This window comes from Boleophthalmus pectinirostris, unplaced genomic scaffold (assembly GCF_026225935.1).
Source record: "Boleophthalmus pectinirostris isolate CB_2022bp ecotype Guang Dong unplaced genomic scaffold, ASM2622593v1 HiC_scaffold_7, whole genome shotgun sequence".
NCBI classification, from domain to species: Eukaryota; Metazoa; Chordata; class Actinopteri; order Gobiiformes; family Gobiidae; genus Boleophthalmus; species Boleophthalmus pectinirostris.
This window is the reverse complement of record NW_026571473.1, coordinates 21806277-21827497: the sequence shown is the minus strand read 5'-3', so window position 1 is coordinate 21827497 and position 21221 is coordinate 21806277. Positions and strand designations below refer to the sequence as shown.

The following is a 21221-nucleotide window of genomic DNA, read 5'->3' as shown; positions in this document are numbered from 1 at the left end:
TCTGTGTGTTTGATTTTTTCTGTTATATTTTCTTCTGTGAAGGTTTGCTGCTCGAGGGATACATCTAGTGGTAAAGTGAAGTACACATACAAATAAGTACACATAAAAAGATTATAGAAGTCCAAATTTGCGTATAGGAGTGGTGTTATATAATAAAGCTGTACGCTTATGTGGGCAAGTCTCATTCACAAAAAGACATGTAAAAGTCTTAATTGTAGAAGGAATATTTAGACTTCAGTTTCCTCACTCTTATTTTTAGTTTATTTGAGTAATCACTGCAAGAGTACTGTACTTTGTACAAAAACAAACAAACATGTCACTTGTCCTTGCAAACGTCACTCATTTTATCCAGTCATCAGTATAAAATATGTTTTATCCTGTACCTAAAAAAAAGAGGGATGTTTATTGTAATAGCTACACGGTTTCCTAATCCTTCTCCTCTTTGTGAAGAAACTGTATGTTATTGTAAACTAAAGCTAAAAGATAATTATATGAACTTTAATAGATCAGCAGATAAATTAGCCAAGTGTATTGAGCCTATGTGTGTAACCACACATTGATTTGATTCAAAATGACTCTCGGCCCAGATTCCACTGGAGATGACAGAGAAATTCATGTCTTAAATTAAATGCTTTATCTCCAGGAGGCACACTCAATGAACTGTTCCTACATTCATTGAACAAATTGGAGTTTCAATTTTTGTTATTACTGTAAATAAAGAGATATGTGATTTATAATTGACATAGCTTATTTCCACAGTATGGGTTAATATGGGGTCAAATGTGCTGACTGCACACAATTATTTTGTCAGACACCATTTGTCAATAATGGTTAAAATACATGAGAAAACATGTCATCAAATGTTTTTTAGCTCCATTCATGACCAAACAGATTAGAGCAAGATATAGTCTAGAGTACATAATATTAAAATGTATGGCAGTATAATAAAACAATGGTCATGGTTTTACAGTCATTGCATCCAACAAACCAACATCCTATCAATGCAATCAAGACACTTTCACTAATGATGATTGTTCCATAAAGTTATTGGGTGGATCTTTGAAATCAGACTGGGAATGGTGTCTGAATTGTGATTATGAACGTAATAGACAGCAGCTCCGCCAGCCATCACAAACATAGTCAGCTTCATCAGTCTCCCAATGTAGGATACATGTGATTCTTCTTCAACCTGAATAAATAAATAATGTAAGATGTCAGAAGTTACATGGTAGTACTGCATAAGTCGATGTATTTAGTTAGTATACTGGACCTGTCTTGTCTTCAGAGCTTGGTACATGCGATCAAACTGGGTGAAGATTGTCCTGCGTGCGCCGTCCCACTTCCCCGGTCCTACAAGGCGGTACTGATAGGCAGTGACAGGACCCCATAGGACCTTCTTAAACAGGGGGTAGTCTGTGAAGAAGAGCCACAGCAGACTTGGCCTCGCTCCAATCTCCCCAGCGAGCTCGTCCATGTAGGTGACGAAATCCACCTGCAGCGGGGTTAGCTTGGACACTATGTAACTGTGGAGAAAATTAAATAAAACATCTAATTAAAGGAGTTGGGTCTGATTTCTCTGTGCAGATGTGTCAGTGGTCTAGTTGTTGCTTCATCCAGTTTAAAAAAACACATCTTACGCTAATTTAAATACAGTGGGCCCTATCTTACCCTCGATCTTAACGTTGAGGAGGCATGTCCAGGTCAGGCTGTACTTTGCTGCTGGGGGCTGCAGTGTGATGGTACAAGTACATAAATGGTGATGGCATCTGAACCAATATGTGACTGTGGTAGCATTTAAACGCACTGCCAGTGTGGGTAATGTCTGCAATGTTTACCTCATTTCCAAGTAGCAAAGAGGGGTGTGAGGAAAAGTTATATATATTTGTAAACCTTGTTTTTAAAAGTGCTTTATAAATAAAGAATTAATATTATTATATACAGTAAATGTTTCTGATATTAACACACAGGGAGGGTGACTGTACGACCTGCATTTGCCCTGCACAAATGACTGATATGTGCCATGAGTGCAGTGACTGAGTAACTTTTGTACAGTTCCAGATCAAACCAAACTATAGAGCAGTGCTAAGCTAATACAAGAAACGGGCGAGGGGATGTGGGTACAATAAAACAGCTCCGGAGCTCCACAATGCAAGTACGCACCAGTATATAGAATTTTAGATGGGCTGTGACAGAACACACACACGCCAACCTTTTTAGTTTTCTCTGCATCCTTTCGTTTGCCTCCCATTATGCAGCAGACAGGTGTCTATCTCATGCGCTCCCCATTCCACAGCAGGCCCGCTGACCGCTGCTCTCCCCCTGGTCACACCCGCTCTCGCCTGTCCTGGCAGTCTGCTACCTGGACCCACCTGAGGTATGAGTTAACACTGCTGCTACCCGTGACCGCTCATTCTTCTCTCATGGGTGTCCACTGCATTTGGTCCCACACAGGTGGATGTCTCGCGGATTATGGAATACATTTATTATCACTGGGTTTAACAGACATCAACACATTACCCCATTTTAGCTTCCCTTCATTGGCTGCCTGTGTGTTTTTGAATTGATTTTAAGATTTTTAAGATTTCTTTTAAAGCTTGTTTAGGTCTTACACCAAGTTACAGTTCAGAACTTTTAACCTCGCTCGAGCCCTCCCGCAGCCTTAGATCCTCAGGCTTGTCCCTGTGGCTGTTCCAAAGTCCAGGCTCCGGAGCCTTTTGTGATCGAGCCTTTTCAGTTCGGGTGCCTCGGCTTTGGAATGACCTTCCTGAGGCTTGTACCGTCAGTATCGGCTTTTAAATCACTTCTTAATACCCATTTTTATCAATTAGCCTTCCTTTAACTTGTTTTAGCTTGATTTTATTCCTTATTTCTTTTTATTCAATTTCTTTTTATTTATTTATTAAAATTAATTGGATTGTTTGCACCATTGTCTGTTTTTGCTTTCTGTATGCTATTTTTATGCTTTTTGTATCGTTTATTGCTGCTTGTACAGCACTTTGTAAACCTTGTTTTTAAAAGTGCTTTATAAATAAAGGTTTAATATTATTATATACAGTAAATGTTTCTGATATTAACACACAGGGAGGGTGACTGCACGACCTGCATTTGCCCTGCACAAATGACTGATATGTGCCATGAGTGCACAGAGTGGGATTTGCAGTAGATGCACATAGCAGTGCTGATGTTTACTATACATCGCTTGAGACGCTGTACCAAGCTCTACTGACCACTGCTGCCAAAAGGGCAGCAGGTACAAGACTTGCACCTGCTCCGCTGTCAAAGTCCCGAGCTGTCAGTGAATCCCTATCAGAGTCCGGTGTTGACTCCGTGCACAGTTTTCTGTGGTTTTGATGGTAGTCTACCTACTGGAAACTAACTTTATAAAATAACTAAAGCAGCACAATGGGAATAATTTGGTCACAAAATTAAATGGAGCTGATGACAGAAAGGGCACAAGGATGTGAGGAAATCCAATTAGGACCACAGACAGAATAAAAAACACACATTTTAAGACATCGTTGTAAACTACCTCATGTGACTGAGTAACTTTTGTACAGTTCCAGATCAAACCAATCTATTGAGCAGTGCTAAACTGATACAGGAAACGGGCGAGGGGATGTGCTCTGATGCGGGAGGGCATCCGTACAGCGCACAAATATTATCATCCTAATACAAGGGTCTCAGACTCGCGGCCCGGGGGCCAACTGCGGCCCTCGGAAGGATTTTTTGCGGCCCGCCACTTAATTCCAAAGAATAATGTCAGTGCGGCCAGTGGTAGATGTACGCACAATCCCACCCACCTACCGCGGGCCGCACTGACAGATGAAGCTGCAATCGGTGCCCATGCAGATTCAAAACAACAGATTATTAACGCAGTTTACATCCCAAAACTCTATTTACAGCAGTTGTGAAGCAAGGAGTCTAAGTGGATCTGTTAATACCAGTACATGTGCACAGACGGCGTCACCGAAGAACCAAAACAAACCACACATGGTGGTACACGTGTGCGCACTTCACTTCACGCTCCCACAACCACAGCATCAGAGCGCAGAGGAGACGCTGACAGAATCCCCCTGTTCATAAGTATGGGACCATTATTGGAGGGGCTAATAAGAAATAAAAAAAACTTTGACAATCTGTTTACCTGCTAAACACTCGGTGCGTAACTTGCTGGCAACCCGATGACCAAACTCCACCTGTGCGTCGCCGAAATCCACGCGCACTCAGCGGCACAGCTGTCCCATCAATATGCAAGCACCACAAAACTGCAGTGATCTATTCCAGAGGCTTGGCGACATGTTAGCAAAAAATACGAGGCAAAAACAAGCATCTTCCATCCATGTTTGACATATAAGAAGCAGATATACTCCAGTGTGGTCCGCTTTCACACCGGCAAACGAACCAAAACTGGTCCGATTAACGAGCCTCTGTATCCCGGTAGAACAGTGATACCTCCAGTAACCAACACTGATGTTCCCTGTTAATACCGGTCGTCCTCATCTTATCACCATGAACTCATAAAACAGCAACGTAGAACTTTGTACAAACTCACCGCATCAGCCCAGATTTCGGGTAACAGCAGCAGCCAACAGCGCTCCTCCGCGCTCAAGAACCGCGGCTGGTTCCGAGGTGGTGCAAAGCATCCGGACAGAAGCGTGAATCCAGTTTAGCTGGTGTCCGCCCTCCGCGCATTTGGTTCTTCCCGGGGAAAGCGCTTTTTACTCCCCGCTCCGCGTCATCTGAGCCCGGCCTGAACCGGAGCTGCATCTTCGGGACTCTGGTTTGGATCTAGTCCGACTGTATTTCTCACACTAGGCTAAAAGCAGGACATTTTTTAAAGGTGAACCAATTGAATGGGCGATTGCCTATTGCCATAAAATTATTTAGTTAATTAAAGCCTAAAATAACAAATGCTGGTTCCTACATGATCACGGGGAACACCGGGACCTCTGTGCAGGTCCTGAACAGAAGTACACAACCCCAACTTTGACTCACTCTGGAGCCACACGTTCGCACGTACTTGCTCTGATCTTCGTGTATTACATTCTCTGTATTGGCCATTGTTGGTAAAATAATTCGAAAATGAATCGCGGCTGCATCTAGACAACAATCTGTTACTGCGCTGGAGACGTACAGCGTGTCATTTCAGGCAAAGGAGACGCGTTTCCCCCATGATGCATTTCGAATAGTTCGTTTGGACCTGCTGTCTATGGTTTGGACCCGGGTTCGCGTTCACACCAGTGTGAAAGTGTGTTAAAGCACCTTCAAACTACAGGTCAAGGCTCACTGATAAGCATCTTCAATCTATCCTGAGGATCTCATGTGCTTCCTCCTGCAAGCCAAATATCTCTCAGCTGTGCAAGGTGAAGTGTAGCCAGGTTTCAACCAGAAAGAAGTAGGCAAAAGAAGAAGAGTAGACGTATTAGTTTAAACTTAAGTTCTAAATACATTTTCATGTTCTGAACTGTTCTTAAAGATTAAGAAAGTGTGTTGCGCGTTGTTCATTTTCTCTCTTCATTTCCCGCTTTTTATCGAATACTCAATGCGGCCCAGCCTCACTCAGACTTTATCTAATGTGGCCCCCAGGTAATTTGAGTTTGAGACCCCTGTCCTAATATATTCCAAATAAAAGAAGTCTTTAGCATGTTACATGTTGTTGTTGTTGTTTTTTTTTTTTTGGACTAATTTGATATTTATTTTTATGATTCTGGTAATTCACTGACACCCTCAGTCTGCTCCACTCCACTCCATGTTCAGGCACAGCACAGCTCATGATTAGAGCTAAGATCGGGGGCAAAAAAGGGTCCAGAATCTCTCACATGTTGCGTCCTTTTTCAGGCCATCAGTAAATCTCATTTTGGGCTTTATGTGTCCTGTGAAGCAGCTCTGTCTTATATGACAGACTGGAGTTCAGCATTCCTGCCTCAAAACAAGAAGGTCTGGGGTCAGATTCCTAAAATGTCTGTGGAAACATTGACTATAGGCTACCAGTGACCATTAACCTAGCTCAAGGTCTGGAGAAAGGTCTTCAGTCTCTGCGCACCTACTGTTCAGGTTTTCCCAGGGGCATTTATTCATTTATATTCATTCTCTGTGTGTAGCAATGCAATATCAAGTAAAGCTTACTTATTTTCAATGTCCTTAGTGTCTTTCTCTACAGCCTTTACCATTGCCGGGGTTGGAGGTAGCTTACAATGTCCTGTAAAAGCATAAGACAGTTAGATGATAGAAGATATTTATGTATTTATTAGTTGGAAGCCTACCTTTAAACACCCGTGTGACCCAACGTGCCTGCATTTCCGCCTGGGTCATGATGGCTCCCAGGGCATGGATGAATCCGACCACAGCCAAAGTCGGGTGCTCTAGTGTCGGGGGAAACACATGTTTGTACAGGCCAACGCGATGGCCAGTTCTGTACATTACTTCCTTGGGAAGAAATGGGAAGTCATAGTTGTAGCCCGTGGCAAAAACAATTACGTCAACCTGTAAAAAAGTAAAAACATTATTTACTTCTACTTCCAAGTCTTTTATTCAAAGATAGTAAACCACAGACACTTAGGTATATTGTAACTATGAAGTATGATGTTATGGTACTTGTGTTTATTAATACATAGTTTTTTTTATATTAATAGTTGATTAATTCTATTTATTTTTCTAATTTATGGTATTTCCATTATTTTGTTTTATATTACAGTTCTGACAGTGTGTACTGTCTATATTTTAGTACTTTGTTATGTGATGGCAAAGGAGAAATTCAATTTGCCAACTGGACAAACGTTTATTTAAGTCAAAAACATTTTTCAGCTCATCAAAGCTGCTTCTTCAGTTCTGGTCGGAATGCTGGTGGATACTTCCTTATATCTGCCTGCAGGGAGGAGCTAACTACACTGAAACTACTCTGAAACTAACACCCTACTTGTTTAGAGTTTTTGTTTGTTAGTTAGGCCTATTCATTTTCTCTGACTCAGATCTGTACCTCACTATCCTCAAAGAAGTGGCCTGTGGATTTCACATGGAGCTGTATGGCACACTGAGGTCCTGTGTGGCTCTCACGTCTGTGTTGGAACAACCTCTTGTGAAGTGGCTGTTTCGTTTCTCCAGTGTAGTGTTCACTGGAGTCTTCACTACACTGAATGGAGTAGACAACATTGCTGCATTTGTGGCTTGGTATTGTGTCCTTTGGGTGGACCAGTTTCTGTCTTAAAGTGTATGTAGGTTTGATAGACTGGGATTTCATGTTGTCTGAAAATCCTCTGTAGTTTTTCAGAAACACAAGACATGTAAGGAATAGTTACACCCTTTCTCCTGGGTTCTGATTCTCTTTTGCCTTGTTTTCTGGCTCTTGTTGTTCTACTGAAAGCCCATTTTAGATAACCACAAACAGAGAGGGTGTTCTGCACATGTTGTTCTTCTTTCTCCTTTCTCTCTGTGCTTCAAGGAACCACTTAGGCCATGTGTCATTTTGTGATGTTATGTGGTGCTGCAGTTTGTGTCTTTTTGTAAGTACCTTTTCAACAACAGAGCCATCTGAGAATATGACGTCAGAGCCACGGATTTCCTTGACATTTGTTTTAATAATAACTGAGCCGGACAGGATCTTGAGGGGCAGGTCATCATTTATCACAGGAACCTGACTGAACAGCCTAGTGGCAGGAGATATGGGAGCAACAGAAGGTAAAGTAAATAAAAATAGCACAAGATTATATGCACTTTGTGATTATATTTTCTACTAAGGCATCTTAAGTGGATATTTGCATTAAAAATAAAACAGTTAACTAATTATCAGTAATGTATGATAATAGTAACTACTACAAATCATTAATAGCATATTACTTATAGCATATTAAAATCTTCTCATTCAGTCCACTTACCGATGCTTGGGTTTCAGAGCGTACATGGTGTGGTCATACATGGCATTGACTTTGCCTTCTCCAATCCAGTTCAAGACACTCATAGGCAGAAGCTGGAAGAGGATGTGGACAAATCGAGTGTTGTATTTCATGTCGACCGGAACTCCATTGTCTGACACCTGGCGAATGACCCATGCCCCTCTCCGAGTGCTCATATACACCTGAGGAGAGCCAGAGAAAGGGCTGATCATTTCCCCATAAAATGAGTTGTTTTGATTAAGGATACACGACCTAACCTGCTTTGCAAATCTGCTGGACTCTACTGCTATGTCTCCTCCAGAGTTTCCGATGCCAATCACCACCACTCTCTTCCCCTCCATTCCTTCAGGTCCTTTGTAGTCCCAGCTGTGGAAGTACTTTCCCTCAAATGTCTCAATTCCTGTTTGCAAAGAGAAGAGTCTTTTTTTTTTATTAATTAAAGTAATTCAGTGTTTGCCAACACATTTCTGGACTATGGTGGTATGGAAAAATATATTTAGATTTTTGGTGTAAAAATATCATTTAAAAAAATCATACCTGAAAAGGCTTATATTAATTAGTAGAGAGTTATTATGTTTCACTAATACAGATCTATTTATATAATTTAATTGTGAGTCTGTATGCAGCCACTGCAAGCATTACCTGGGAAGTCTTTTAATGGGAGATTGGGATAAGTGTAGTGACCAGAGCAACAAATTACTGCATCAAAAACATGCGTCTCCTCTTGTCCATCTTTGGTCTCTGTGACAACTTCCCATTGTCCAGTTCTGGTGTAGTCAGGTCTCTGTTTTACGCTTTTCACAGAGGTCTATAATTTATAAAAAGACATCATTATAAGATGCAACATTATTGGCTTTTTTGTTTATTACTTGTGTCAAATGTCAACCTCACCTGGAATCGAACATATTTGAGTAGTTTAAAATGTTCAGCGTACATCCTGAAATAATTAAGGATCTTTGAGTGGTGCATGTAGTTTGGGTAGTCAGCAGGAATAGGGAAGTCACTATAGCACATCATTTCTTTGGAAATATTAATAGTAAGAGAGCGGTAGATACTGGCCCTGTTCGGCTCTGAAACTTCCTGTAGACAAACATAATAAACAACATCATCCCAATGCACACTGGAAAGGACCACGTCACAACATTGCTCACTTGCCTTGAATTTCCAGAGTCCACCCATGTCGTCACTGCTCTCGAAGCAGGTGGGCTGCAGACCTTCATCAAGACACTGCTTCACACTGACCAGACCAGAGGGACCGGCCCCAATCACTGCCACGCGCTGCACCATCTTGAACTGTAATAATAATAATGGAATAATAATGATAAAATAGCACTTTTCCAGGAGCTCAAAGTCACATGACAATTTTGTGCATTATTCATTCACTCCAACTCAGTGACGGTAACATATTATTGTTGCCACCACCAACAACACTCGGGCACACACCATTTTCATACAAGGCAATGTGGGTGAGAAGTTGTGTTTAAGGACAAAACAGCGAGAAACTAAAATTCTGTAAAATCTTCAAAATCAAAACTCAGTTCATTTCAAGTCTTAAAAAAACTCCAAATATTCACTACTTTTACTGTTTACTCATTAAGTAACATTTTTACTTTACCTTTATGAAGTTTTTTTTTTACTACTTTACTAAGTCTTTTCTGCTTAGGTATCTGTACTTTTACTTAAATAGGCTAACAAAATTGACTATTTCTTCCACCACTGTTCCGATCTGAGTGGTAAGAGGATAAACTGCTCTTTGTGTGCACTCCCGGTGACTCTGAGAAAGTCAGATCAATGAAGCAACGAAATCAGTAGAAATGTGCTCAAAGTGAGATGTTTTTTATGATCTGACTAAATGAGACAGGAGCCACACAGCACACGGACAATAGTTTGATTTGGGCCATAGAACTTTTCTGTTCATTCTGTACACGCCTTAGTCTCAGATTAACAGATTACAAACAGCTCAAGTCATCTGTATTAATCTGTATTCAGAGAGACAAGAACACAGAAGGGGAGTGCTGTGCTGAAAATTTTAATTAAAGTTTCTTTTTTACATTCATTGACATTTACATGTCAGCAGAGAATAACTATTATGAGTATTGCAACCTCTAGAAGTAAATAGTCAACATGTGTCTTACCTTGTTCTTTGACCTTGAGTCTTCACCGGGAGGGCTGGAGCTGTACAGGTTTTTATACCTGCAACTTCTAACCTAGACCAAAAGGGGTGTATGAAAGTAACCCCATCTATGAGCTCCACCCCATGTGACTAGAAGCCAGACCAAGTGGATGTATGAGGAAGTCTCCAACAGGAGTTTATGTATTCAGGTCAGGTGTAGTTGCCTCTGCTTCAGTTTATATGTTACTATTGTTTATCCAGGGAAGATCTTGGGTTAATTTCCACGAGAAGAAAGTCCATCAGTACACAAACAAGCTCATATCTTGAAGCATTTGCGTCAGCAAAACATAAAACACCATCTACCCCAAGAAACATTTGGCAAAAATTCACTGCAGCGTCACTCAGAGAACAACAACCACAACAGGGGAGATCAAACCCTGTAATTATCAAAATGAGTTGACAGAGCCATGTTAGGTTGAAGTCATTCACCATTTAATGAAAAAACAGCATTTCGGCATAACTCTTATTGAGATGAGTATTTAAGAGTTTCTACCACTGTTGTAATGAATACAACACAGTGCAGCCACAGTGCATTAACACAATACATTTTACATTGACAGCAGGCAATAAAGGTTTGGTGTTAAATAATAATGACAAAATAGGAATGTGCAAATGTGTTCATTTGAAAGACTAGAAAAACATTTTGGTCCAGCATGTTGTTGTTTTTTTTTTTTGTTTTTTTTGCAGCTACTCCCTTTTGTTCTGCTCAGGTCATGGCTCCACTAGGTTCAATAGCCAAAAATTGGCCTGGACACCAGGCTGTTACTAGTTAAAGCTGGTTAATTTGTAGACAAATGGTGCAAACTATACCAATATTATAACAAAAGCCAAATTGATGCAGCTCTAAAACGTTAGATCTGTGAAATCTGAAACCTCGCAACAATCTGGTTGTTGGGGTTGTTGTTTAAAGTAATATGGGGAACGCAATTCAACGGCAGTATGGCAGTGATAAACTATTGATGTGTCATGGCAATTAAAAATAGACGATCAATCCAAGTCAAAAAGTTTCTTAAGCTCCAACTTTACTTTCACCTTTACCCAGATTTCTTGGACGTCACATTGGTTTGGCATTGCGTTTGATGTTTAATCTGTATTGCTTACTCTCTTATGTCCTGGTGCAAGAGACAGTTAAGCCAATCACTATTCAACTGAAACACTTACTCTGGACAGTGACAAAGCCACAATAATAAGGACAAAGTGAACTGAGAATCAAGTGGCCAAATTCAGACCTGACCCAAACAAATGTGAATTCATCTGAAGAAATGAAAGTCTAAGTAATATCCTTCTTATCTTTAAATGCCTCATTTTCATTTGCATCAGCTTTTGTTTCCTGTTAGGCACTAGATTTTGCACTACACTTTGCACCAGGGATTTACTGATCCAATACTGGGACTGGATATTGGCACAGATACTAGAAAATTTGCTGCACTGGGTAGCAGCATCTAAATATCCAGTATCCTGGTTGAACATATGAATTGACTGAATTTACTGGTTTTACACAGAGTTAATCAGTAGTTGGTTTACACATGCACAAATTCAACAACTCAGCAGAAGAAAAAAGTTTTGGGCTTAATTGTAACTTGCTTACAGTTCATCTATTAACTTGGAATTATCTGAAAAAATTTAACCACACTGACCAGTCCCGTGGTGCTGTCTGCTTTGCTGTTTTGTATTTAAAAACAAAATAAAATTCATCCATTAAGAATGTAAAAAAAATCCATAAACATATGCACCAAGAGAAGTATCGATGTAACAGTATGTGGACAACATACAGTATTTTATACAAGGCACCCCCTTCTCTTACCACATATAAAGCAAAACAGCACCTATGATTGACACCAAACTGTTAACTTCCACTGTAGCCGTTTCAAATATCCACTGAACAATGAGGCTGATCCACCCACAGTTAAATCGTGCTTTACCTCTACATAACATACTTTGCAAATGAAATCCATATCAAATATGTATCACAACTAAATTTAGCATTCTTACTTGGCAATTATTTAAGGAGTTATTGCAGAATGTACAGAGAAAATAAATCTACTTAGTGAACTTAATAAACATAATTTACTTAAGAGAAAGAGCTTGTCATAAAAAAAACAAACAGCGTATCCAAATTGTACCGTTAAATTTTCCAGCGGTGTAATGTGTGACCTACTTTATTTGCTTTATATTTGCCATTCTAATGTTCAGGTAATAAGCCTATGCCATCACCTGAGCTGCTTCCATCATTTAAAGCAGATGAGATATAACGAAATGACTGGCACTCAAATCATGTTAGGAGCAGCTGAAGCCGGGAACACCTCTCACAACTGGAATAATTGATCCACAACAAAGGCTGATAGAAGACTAAAATAACTGTTGTATAGATTAGACAACATAATGTGTGTTGCCATCTACCAGGGTTTTGATGACATTTACTCTACTACAAACATGTTCTGAAATACATGGGATTTGTGTATTGTTTGTATCACATTTCAGTCTTCTCTAAAATGGGTATGGTCCTGTGCTTGCATTGCACTGTGAACCGAATCTTGATTTTTAAAGCACAGATCACGAATGGTCTAATTGTAATCCACGTCTGTCGCACTCACAGTCACTATTTATTTTCCTCTAACTGTTCAACATCAAGATTGGATACTTGGAGCTTCATCTAGTGATCTTGCTAATAACAACATGTGACCGATGATGGATGATTTAATGTCTGTTCATTAAAATTTGATATAATGAAAAATAGCATCAGAATGTAAGAGAATCATAGCAGTTATTGTTAAACATACCAGTTGTAAAAATTCACAGTTTGTACTTATAGTTATACAAATATTAAAATTATAGGAATGTTACTGCTGTGTACTATGGTCATTTAAAAAGTATAAAAGTATGTGGATTGTAAAAAATATAAGATGTTGAATCCTTGAAGCCCTCCATTTCTAACATTTCGCACTGTTTAGGTTTGGACCAATCCTGGAGCATACTCTCCAAAGGGTTAAGTGCAGTATGTAGGATACTGTAGGATATAAAAAATATTATTTTGTAGCATGCATCAATGTTCACGCTGCACTAGGGGTGGCCGATATGGCAAAGCAATTTTCTAAAAGCCTGGGTCACAATTAGAATCATGATTCTCATCCACTCAGCATCTTAATTTTGTCTTAAGAGGTCATTAATGCTGATAGCTTCTCCCTAGAGCTTTCGCCTCACTGTGAAATCTACCACAGGGTCAAATCACAATTAAATTTTATAATGGTCATATCGCTCACCCCCAAGTCACCATGCTCTTCTGTTTATCTTACGTCTTTACTGTTACAATCAATATTTAACCAATTTAATATTTCTGAATGATTATGCTTTCCCTCAGTGCTAAATAATGTCAAACTACATAACCCAGCAGCCCTTGCAGTGTCTGTGGTGAGATCCACAACATCTCTATCAGGTTGTATTGGCAGTATCCCATCCAGAACCCAAACATCACATCAGTCACATTATGCCTCCCTAGCATCACCCTGCTTAGACCCACTGTCCCAACCCAGAGCTGAACCAAGACCCTCAGAGGGGCGGCCAAAACCAGGTGGGCCAACACGAACCGGCCACACATCGCAGCTCGAGTGGCATGGCCCGAAGGAAACGAATATCGATCCACGGAAAATGTAGCAAACATGTCCATTCGGTTATGAGAGGGACGACGCCGACGCACAAGGGCCTTAACAATACCCACCAAAATCAAGTCCAACAGTAAGCCTACAGAAAAACAAGAGTGGAAAGAAGAAAAACAGGTCACAATTGCAGTTCCAACACAATAAACTCAATCAATCAATAAAAAGGCAGTTTTGTTTGTGCTTTTGAAAACTAGGTCAAACGAGGAACACAACCTGGTGATGGTTTTAATAATAATAATTTATGTCAATTGAAATAGTTATAAAATAGGATTCCTCTTAAATCTATGGTTTGGAAAGTGGGTCAAATGATTGAGGCAACCAGTTGTCACATTAAAGGGACAGAGAAAAGCTCATGTGAGGCCAGAAATGTGTGTCTGCAGTGTACTGATTATTTTTGTAGCACTGTGAATCTTGAATAAGACTTCTAGGCAGGTAAATTTTTACTCATAAGAAAATTATCAAATTCAGTAAGATTGTTCTGAAGTGAGGCATGTGTGAGCTTAAATACCATCGGGGTACTTTTGCATATTGTCTTTAACCCTCTCAGGCTCAAATTAATTTTTAGTATCAGGAAAAATCTGATATTTGGGGAAAATTATAATATTGGGTAGTAATATACAATCCTGACTTTTTTATCCTTTGTAAAAAAAAAAAAGTATTTTGCACTTCTGGCAGGCCGTTTGCGTGTAGCCATTCTTGCACAGTCTGCATCGCCCACGTTTATCAGCACGGATGGGAGAAAAGGCTCCTGAGTTAAAAAAGCTCATAAAATATGGATGCGGAGTAAGTAGGTAATTGGCATTTAGCTGTTGCAAATCTGCAACGCCTGCCTGGAGAGGGTTAAGTGCACTGCTGATACCAATCAGCTACAACAAGGGCCTTCTAATACACCATTGGGTTTTTATGTGACTGAAGAGCGCCCTCTACAGGCATAGATTTGAAATAATCTACTTATCAATAAAGATATGGGGTTGGGTGGGTATAAGGCTAACCTTAATTATAAACATGTGCATGGGAGAAACAAATCAAGTCTGGCAGTAGGCACAAATTCCCCACCTATAAAGAGGTTGAGCATCACTTCTTGTCCCGCAGCACTGTCGCTCTTGTACATGCAGTACGCGGTACCAGCCAGCCACGGGATGCCATGTCCGGATATCTCTATCAGTTTCATCAAGGGACGGACGCTGCCCCAGGACGAGTCCTCACAGGCGCACACCCCGAGCCGCTTGGACATCCACAGGTCGATGGCCAAAAGCGAGCTGAGCGCTACCCGGATGAATGACGGGTTAAGCCGTATACCGTCCTCCTCAGGCCCCTGGCCGCTGGCGGAGCCGGTAGAGGAGCTTGAGCCTCGGCGCCGTGTGGGGCTCTCCGAGGCCCGCAGCCGGGCAGTGGTTGGGTCCGAACCCTGCCGCTGAAGCAGAGACTTGTTCAGAGATGCGAACTCAAAGCGATCATTCGAGCTGCCGACAACCGGGCTGCCTCCACTGCGACCTGGGTTTTTAGTTTTGGGAGACGGCATGATAAAAGTTACAATGACACTAAAGTCTCTTACTTGAAATTACAATGGCTTTCTGATGGCCCTCTCTATGATGTTATGCGGACCGCTGTTTCTGTATTTATCTCTTGAACGTTTGACAATTCGCTTCACGTCTAGATGTGCCGTAGTGAAACGCCATCTTTGTTTTTTTTAGTCGCAAAGGAGCACGGGACATTGAGTTTTTTTCAACATAGACAAAATAATGAAGTGTTGTATTTTATTGTTAGTAGGTATGCATTCTTAATGGTGTTGTTTAGCGATATAACATGGCATTTAGTAATAATTTTTAAAAATCGACACAAACTATTTTTTTTTCTGAGTGGTCGTTAGAGCGCAACACCCCTGGCTTAGTCCCGCCTCTTTCCGGGGTCCATGTGGTGGTTCCTCTGTCAAGCTTTTCTTGGGAATCTGTGTGTTGCTGGGTCTACAAGCATCGAACTAGTGGATCAAACATGCCTGGAATTTTGCTCGGAGATGTGTTTCCTAACTTTGAAGCCGAGACCACCATCGGCAATATCAAGTTCCACGACTTTCTCGGTGACTCGTAAGTACAATATTTCACTGAAATATTGCCCTACTGTCTAATTGTTTTAGATTTGGTAAAATGTACAAACTTTCATATTTGCATTCATCATTGACACATACTGTAGGCTGCTATATTGTACGCAAGTTGCGTGATTTGTTCTAGATTCTCATTGCATTTGACTTCCACCTGCTGTTTTCATGCAATTAGGTTACACAAGCATGACTGGGAACTTATTTAACTGTCATAGGAGGCTAGTAAAACGCCCATATCAAATATTGCCTCTAAATCCGTTAAAGATTAATTAAACTATTGCATAACAAGGCCTACTTTTAAAAACCCTTCACGCAGTACTCGATGCTGTTGCACATTTAACATTGCATTGCCGATCAGAATAATATTCTCCGTTAAAATTTTCAGCAGTTATTTAAAAGAGGAACTTATTCATGTAACGTTATAAGCCAATAAATTACATCACTCTCCCATATGTTAGCCTATTTCAGTGGTCATTGGTCATCCCTGAATGGATTCTCGCCAGCTATTGCATAATTTCCTTCTTCTGTTGAGAATAAAAGGTTAATTGTTTTCTGCAGAATGGATCACAGTTTTTGGTAGGCATTTGCATGCAATACAAATTTGATGCAAACTATGTGAAAATTAACTGAATAGTAACCTTTTAAACATTCCTCAAACTTCCACATTTGTTATGCCCCAAAACTTTGCTGTAGCCGTTCTGTTCTACACCTCAAGAGAGTCAGGCCTTAGTCAGATGACTACTTTGGCACAACGATTAGAGGCTTTTCTATTCACACTGAACACTATTTATTCACATAGACCAGCAACACTTAATATTGGTACACAACAGCACTTCGTCCCCAAAAGAACACAGCTGGGTTTGGAATCTTAGCTTTGCCAAGTAGACAGCTGTTATTTTACTACAAGACAGGATTCATTTTTCTTCCAGTAAGTTTAACAAAGAAAAGAAGTTGCAATTAGTGTACTTAAGCAGCTTTTTCCTGAAAGGTTTATAATAACATGTCAATAATAATATTAATTGTTTAGGTGGGGCATCCTATTCTCCCACCCGAGGGACTTCACTCCTGTGTGCACCACAGAGCTGGCCTGTGCTGCCAAAGTCTCTGATGAGTTTAAGAAACGTGGGGTCAAGATGATCGCCCTTTCTCTGGACTCTGTGGAAGACCATCACAACTGGAGCAAGGTTTGGAGAGAAAATACTTTAATTTACATTAATGTACATTATCACTACACAAATACTTAACATTGGTGTGAACTCTAGATCACAATGAATGTAATCTGAGAAGTGAAAGGAAAGAGATAGGCCAGGTCAAGTATTCACAGGAGAATCTCTACAAAATTCACTACATGTTCTTTACTGCTCTATGCTAGTCCACTACTTTATGGATAGAACTTTTTGTCCTAAACACAAATGATTGGCCAGGCTGCTCTTACACTCCCACGGTCAAAGATGACATTGGGCTTCAGCAGCTGCACTCCCTGTAACCTCCCTGTTAGATAATATAGAGAAACCACTGTTTTCAAAAATCTCGGAATACTTGGCAAAATTCAGTATAAAAGTGAATCCTTGAAACATTGGTACTCCAGGGTCAATTCAGGTCTTACTGACAAGCATTTTTTATTTGTTTTTATTGTTCTGGATTAGGTTTATCTTTGGTTGTGCTTTGTACCAATTTAAGTCAGCCGTGATTTTGTTGTATTGTCAATACAATTTTTCAATTTATACCGGTTTCATCACAGTTTTGGCTTGGTTCTTCAAAGCCTACATTTTCTTTTCTGTTACTTACTATAGTTATATGTTATGTTAGGGTAGTGACCCCTAAAGTTAAAAGGTGAAAAGGAAAGAAAAACAAATGTGACGGTGTATTCACTGTTCTTGTTCTTCTTCAAAGGATGTGATGGCCTTTGGCAATGCAGCAGGTAGCCCTCTGCCTTTCCCAATCATCGCTGACAAGAAGAGAGAGCTGTCTGTGCAGCTGGGAATGTTGGATCCAGATGAGATGGACAAGGATGGCATGCCGCTGACCGCTCGCTGTGTAGGCTAATGATATTTTACTACCAAGCCTTTGAAAATGCACTCCCTACAAGCACAAGATTAGAGCCCAACCGATATATCGGTTGGCCGATATAATCGGCTGATATGGGCACATATTCAGCCGATATGTGTGCTGATATGGGCAGATATTTCACGTAGGCATGTTATACCTATTATAAATTTTAGACTCTCTACATTATGTTCATATAATCCTATTTACAGACAGATAAATGTCCTAATATGTGGTTCCACATCAGTATTTATCTGCTGAGTCATTTGTCTGTGTGTGTGGCCGTACTGTCCCTGAACACACGTCACTCACGTCAGGTCACTCGCGTCAGGTCACTCGCGTCAGGTCACTCGCGTCAGGTCACTCGCGTCAGGTCACTCGCGTCAGGTCACTCACGTCAGGTCACTCACGTCAGGTCACTCACGTCAGGTCACTCACCCCCGCAGATATAGATCCACGTGCAACACTTAGATTATATTCTTTTTACGGACAATCGGTTTGAGTCAGGATTAAAAGGACATTTATTAGTGCAGACTTGTGACGTGAGGAGGAGCCTGTGTGAGCGGTGAGTGTTGGAAATATGTTGACTTTGAAGCTAGTTTTGGTTAGCGATTAGCTGCTGTAGCTCCCACACATAAACAGGCTGTTTTCTATTGGCCTATTGTAAAGTGACTATATTGGCCGTATATTTGTTACTGGACCTGCATTGATATGTAAATGAGCTGTGAATAGAGGTGTGAATGATGACATTTGCACATATAATTAATTACCGCGGCGCGCACATATTTATGGCTAAAGGCTAATAGCGGTAGTTTCTTGACTAGCTAGTAGTGATGTGTCGGTCGCGAACGAAGCGGCTCTTAGAGCCAGCTCTTTGAAGTGAACGACGGGAGCCTGCTCCTTATTGGGAGTCGTGTTTTCTCTTTCTCTCACTTTTTTTTCTCTTCACGTTGCATGTAGACTCGTGGTAGTTTGACTGCGGCAGCAGCTCAAAACAAAACTTTCAGAAATATGTGTGTGCATAGGATAGAAAAATGTGCATGTTTGGCTGTAGTACAACATAAAATGAATAAACCAGGACTAATCTTGGGCTCGAGAGAGATAGAGACCAAGTCCCGACACTCAGTCCTGGTTCAGTTCTGGTTTAGTCTTGCTTTAGACTTGGTTCAGTTCTGGTTTAGTCCTGCTTTAGTCCTGCTTTAGTCCTGCTTTAGTCCTGCTTTAGTCCTGCTTTAGTCCTGCTTTAGTCCTGCTTTAGACCTGCTTTAGACTTGCTTTAGTCCTGATTTAGTCTTGCTTGCAACAAAACAATCTGAAGAGCTGCTTGGGAGCCGAAAAAGCCAGCTGCTTTTAGTGAGCCGAGCCAAAAGAGCCGGTTCTCTAAAAAGAACTGGAATACCCATAACTAGTAGCTAGAATGTGATGCAAAAATGCCATTAGTCCAACCTACTGTCTGTAAATATGATGTAAAGAGGCAGAATAACAATAAATGTTGCCTAAATAAACCCAATTTAAAATCAACTAGAGCCAAACCTAAGTTAGTTTTTTTTTTTAATTCAAGATTTACAGTGAATTTTTACATTACTAAATATATCGGTGATTATATCGGCTATCGGCAGCTCCAACTCCCATTTTATCGATTTCATATCGGCCACAACAAAACCCATATCGGTCGGGCCCTACACAAGATCTGAAAAGTTTGCCTTTACTATGATCAAATCTTTATGAAAATGGTAAATTTAATAGTTATTTTCTTGATGGCGAAACAGCCCAAATAGTAAACTGGATTAAAGATGTATAAATACAGCTTTAACACAGTCCATTCCTTCCAGGTTTTTATCATTGGTCCTGATAAGAAACTGAAGCTGTCCATCCTGTACCCGGCCACCACAGGGAGGAACTTTAATGAGATTCTGCGAGTGATCGACTCCCTGCAACTCACAGCACAGAAGAAGGTTGCCACACCTGTTGACTGGAAGGTATAGTTAAACATTAAGGAAACACTTCAGATAATATAGACAAGTTAATTGTTTTATTGTTAATGACAGCAGTCTTTTATAAACTCAAAAATATGACACACAGTAATTTCAGTAATTCAGTCATTTTGATATTTTTGGCAGACTAAATTAACTTCTTTCAAATATTGTAGAAAGTATTGAGGGGGTGAAATAACAGTATTTAGTGTTTCATAAAATCAAATGTTTCAAATGTTTTAAATCACTTAAAAACACAACTCAGTTGACCAAAGTACAGTACACAACAATAATTATAAAAGGCAATAAAATAGACACAAATAAAATAATGAAACAAGTCATAGCATGATTACAGACATCCCATCAAATCCAGCTATATACTCCACGTGAGACACATAAAAGTCCTGCTGGCATATTGTATGATTGTTGTAAACCATAAACTAACATAGGCCTTTACATTTCAGCCTGGTGATAAAGTTATGGTCATTCCCACTCTCTCTGATGCTGAGGCTGAAGCCCTCTTCCCCAAAGGTGTGGCTACAAAGGTGTTACCTTCTGGGAAGAATTATCTGCGATACACACAAATCTGAAAGAAAGGAAAAACTCTTTCAAGAACCATGACATTCACTGTTTTAATGTGAAGAAATAATTTACACTAAATTAATCTTAAAGGGATTTCTGCAAAGATTGTCATCATTATCAGTGCCTTTGTCTTCCCAAATAAAGACAGTATCACTTGAGTTTTAATTTTGAAAGTTTTTTTTTTTATCTTATAGACTGAAACAGTCCAGTTTGAAAGTTTGTAACTATTTAAATTCACCACTAGATGGCTTTGTAATGCTGTTTATGCAGACAATTATTTCGCTACTGGTTACGTAAGACCACTTTTTGCCACTAGAGAGCGCAACATTCACACAGTATACATATCTTTGGTTTAGTGACTTGACTGATGTCTAGGTTGGCAGGAAGAACACGCATGCCTCTTTTGTTCTTAGTCTATGACAGTGGTAGAAACATGGTAGAACTTGTAGAAATTGTCAATGACATAAAACTTAGCAAATATGTAAAATTATCACATTCTTAAATTCATTAAAATTAGCAAATATGACCTTAAACTCCCAACAATATTGTTCTAAACGTATGAATAATACATCATAACCTACTTACTAACCAGAACTTTGATAATTTGTCATAGATGTCATGTTTAGGTTAAAAGATTTGTATATATACATATATTGGGTGAAACATGGTTGTTAAAATACATTATTTGGTCTCGCCTCACCTGTCGACAGTGCAGAGGTGTTACATTGCTGTTGGAGTTATTCAATCCTCAGAGCTGCATATCTGAGCACAGTATTGGTTACACTGAGCACTGATCTCTCACTG

At 40.0% G+C, this 21221-nt stretch overlaps 3 protein-coding genes across 3 annotated transcripts; 1 reads left to right on the top strand and 2 right to left on the bottom strand.

Moving 5' to 3' along the window:
- Positions 1-238: 238 nt before the first annotated feature.
- Positions 239-10253, bottom strand: LOC110162861 (flavin-containing monooxygenase 5-like). Its single transcript, XM_055165357.1, has 11 exons — positions 10025-10253; positions 9041-9182; positions 8781-8965; positions 8532-8697; positions 8147-8289; positions 7872-8071; positions 7508-7643; positions 6264-6483; positions 6127-6199; positions 1271-1523; positions 239-1189 (listed from the first exon to the last, which is right to left on the bottom strand). Exons 2-11 carry the CDS (start codon positions 9174-9176, stop codon positions 1022-1024), a joined length of 1680 nt encoding a protein of 559 aa, XP_055021332.1. The 5' UTR covers positions 9177-9182; positions 10025-10253; the 3' UTR covers positions 239-1021.
- Positions 10254-10472: 219 nt separating this feature from the next.
- Positions 10473-15398, bottom strand: plpp6 (phospholipid phosphatase 6). Its single transcript, XM_020918880.2, has 2 exons — positions 14775-15398; positions 10473-13800 (listed from the first exon to the last, which is right to left on the bottom strand). The coding sequence occupies exons 1-2, from the start codon at positions 15238-15240 to the stop codon at positions 13433-13435; spliced, it is 834 nt and encodes a 277-aa protein (XP_020774539.1). The 5' UTR covers positions 15241-15398; the 3' UTR covers positions 10473-13432.
- A 216-nt stretch (positions 15399-15614) lies between these two features.
- prdx6 (peroxiredoxin 6) lies at positions 15615-20575 on the top strand. The gene is made up of 5 exons (XM_020918809.2): positions 15615-15802; positions 16844-17000; positions 17710-17853; positions 19695-19841; positions 20300-20575. Exons 1-5 carry the CDS (start codon positions 15711-15713, stop codon positions 20423-20425), a joined length of 666 nt encoding a protein of 221 aa, XP_020774468.1. The 5' UTR covers positions 15615-15710; the 3' UTR covers positions 20426-20575.
- The last annotated feature ends 646 nt before the right edge of the window (positions 20576-21221 follow it).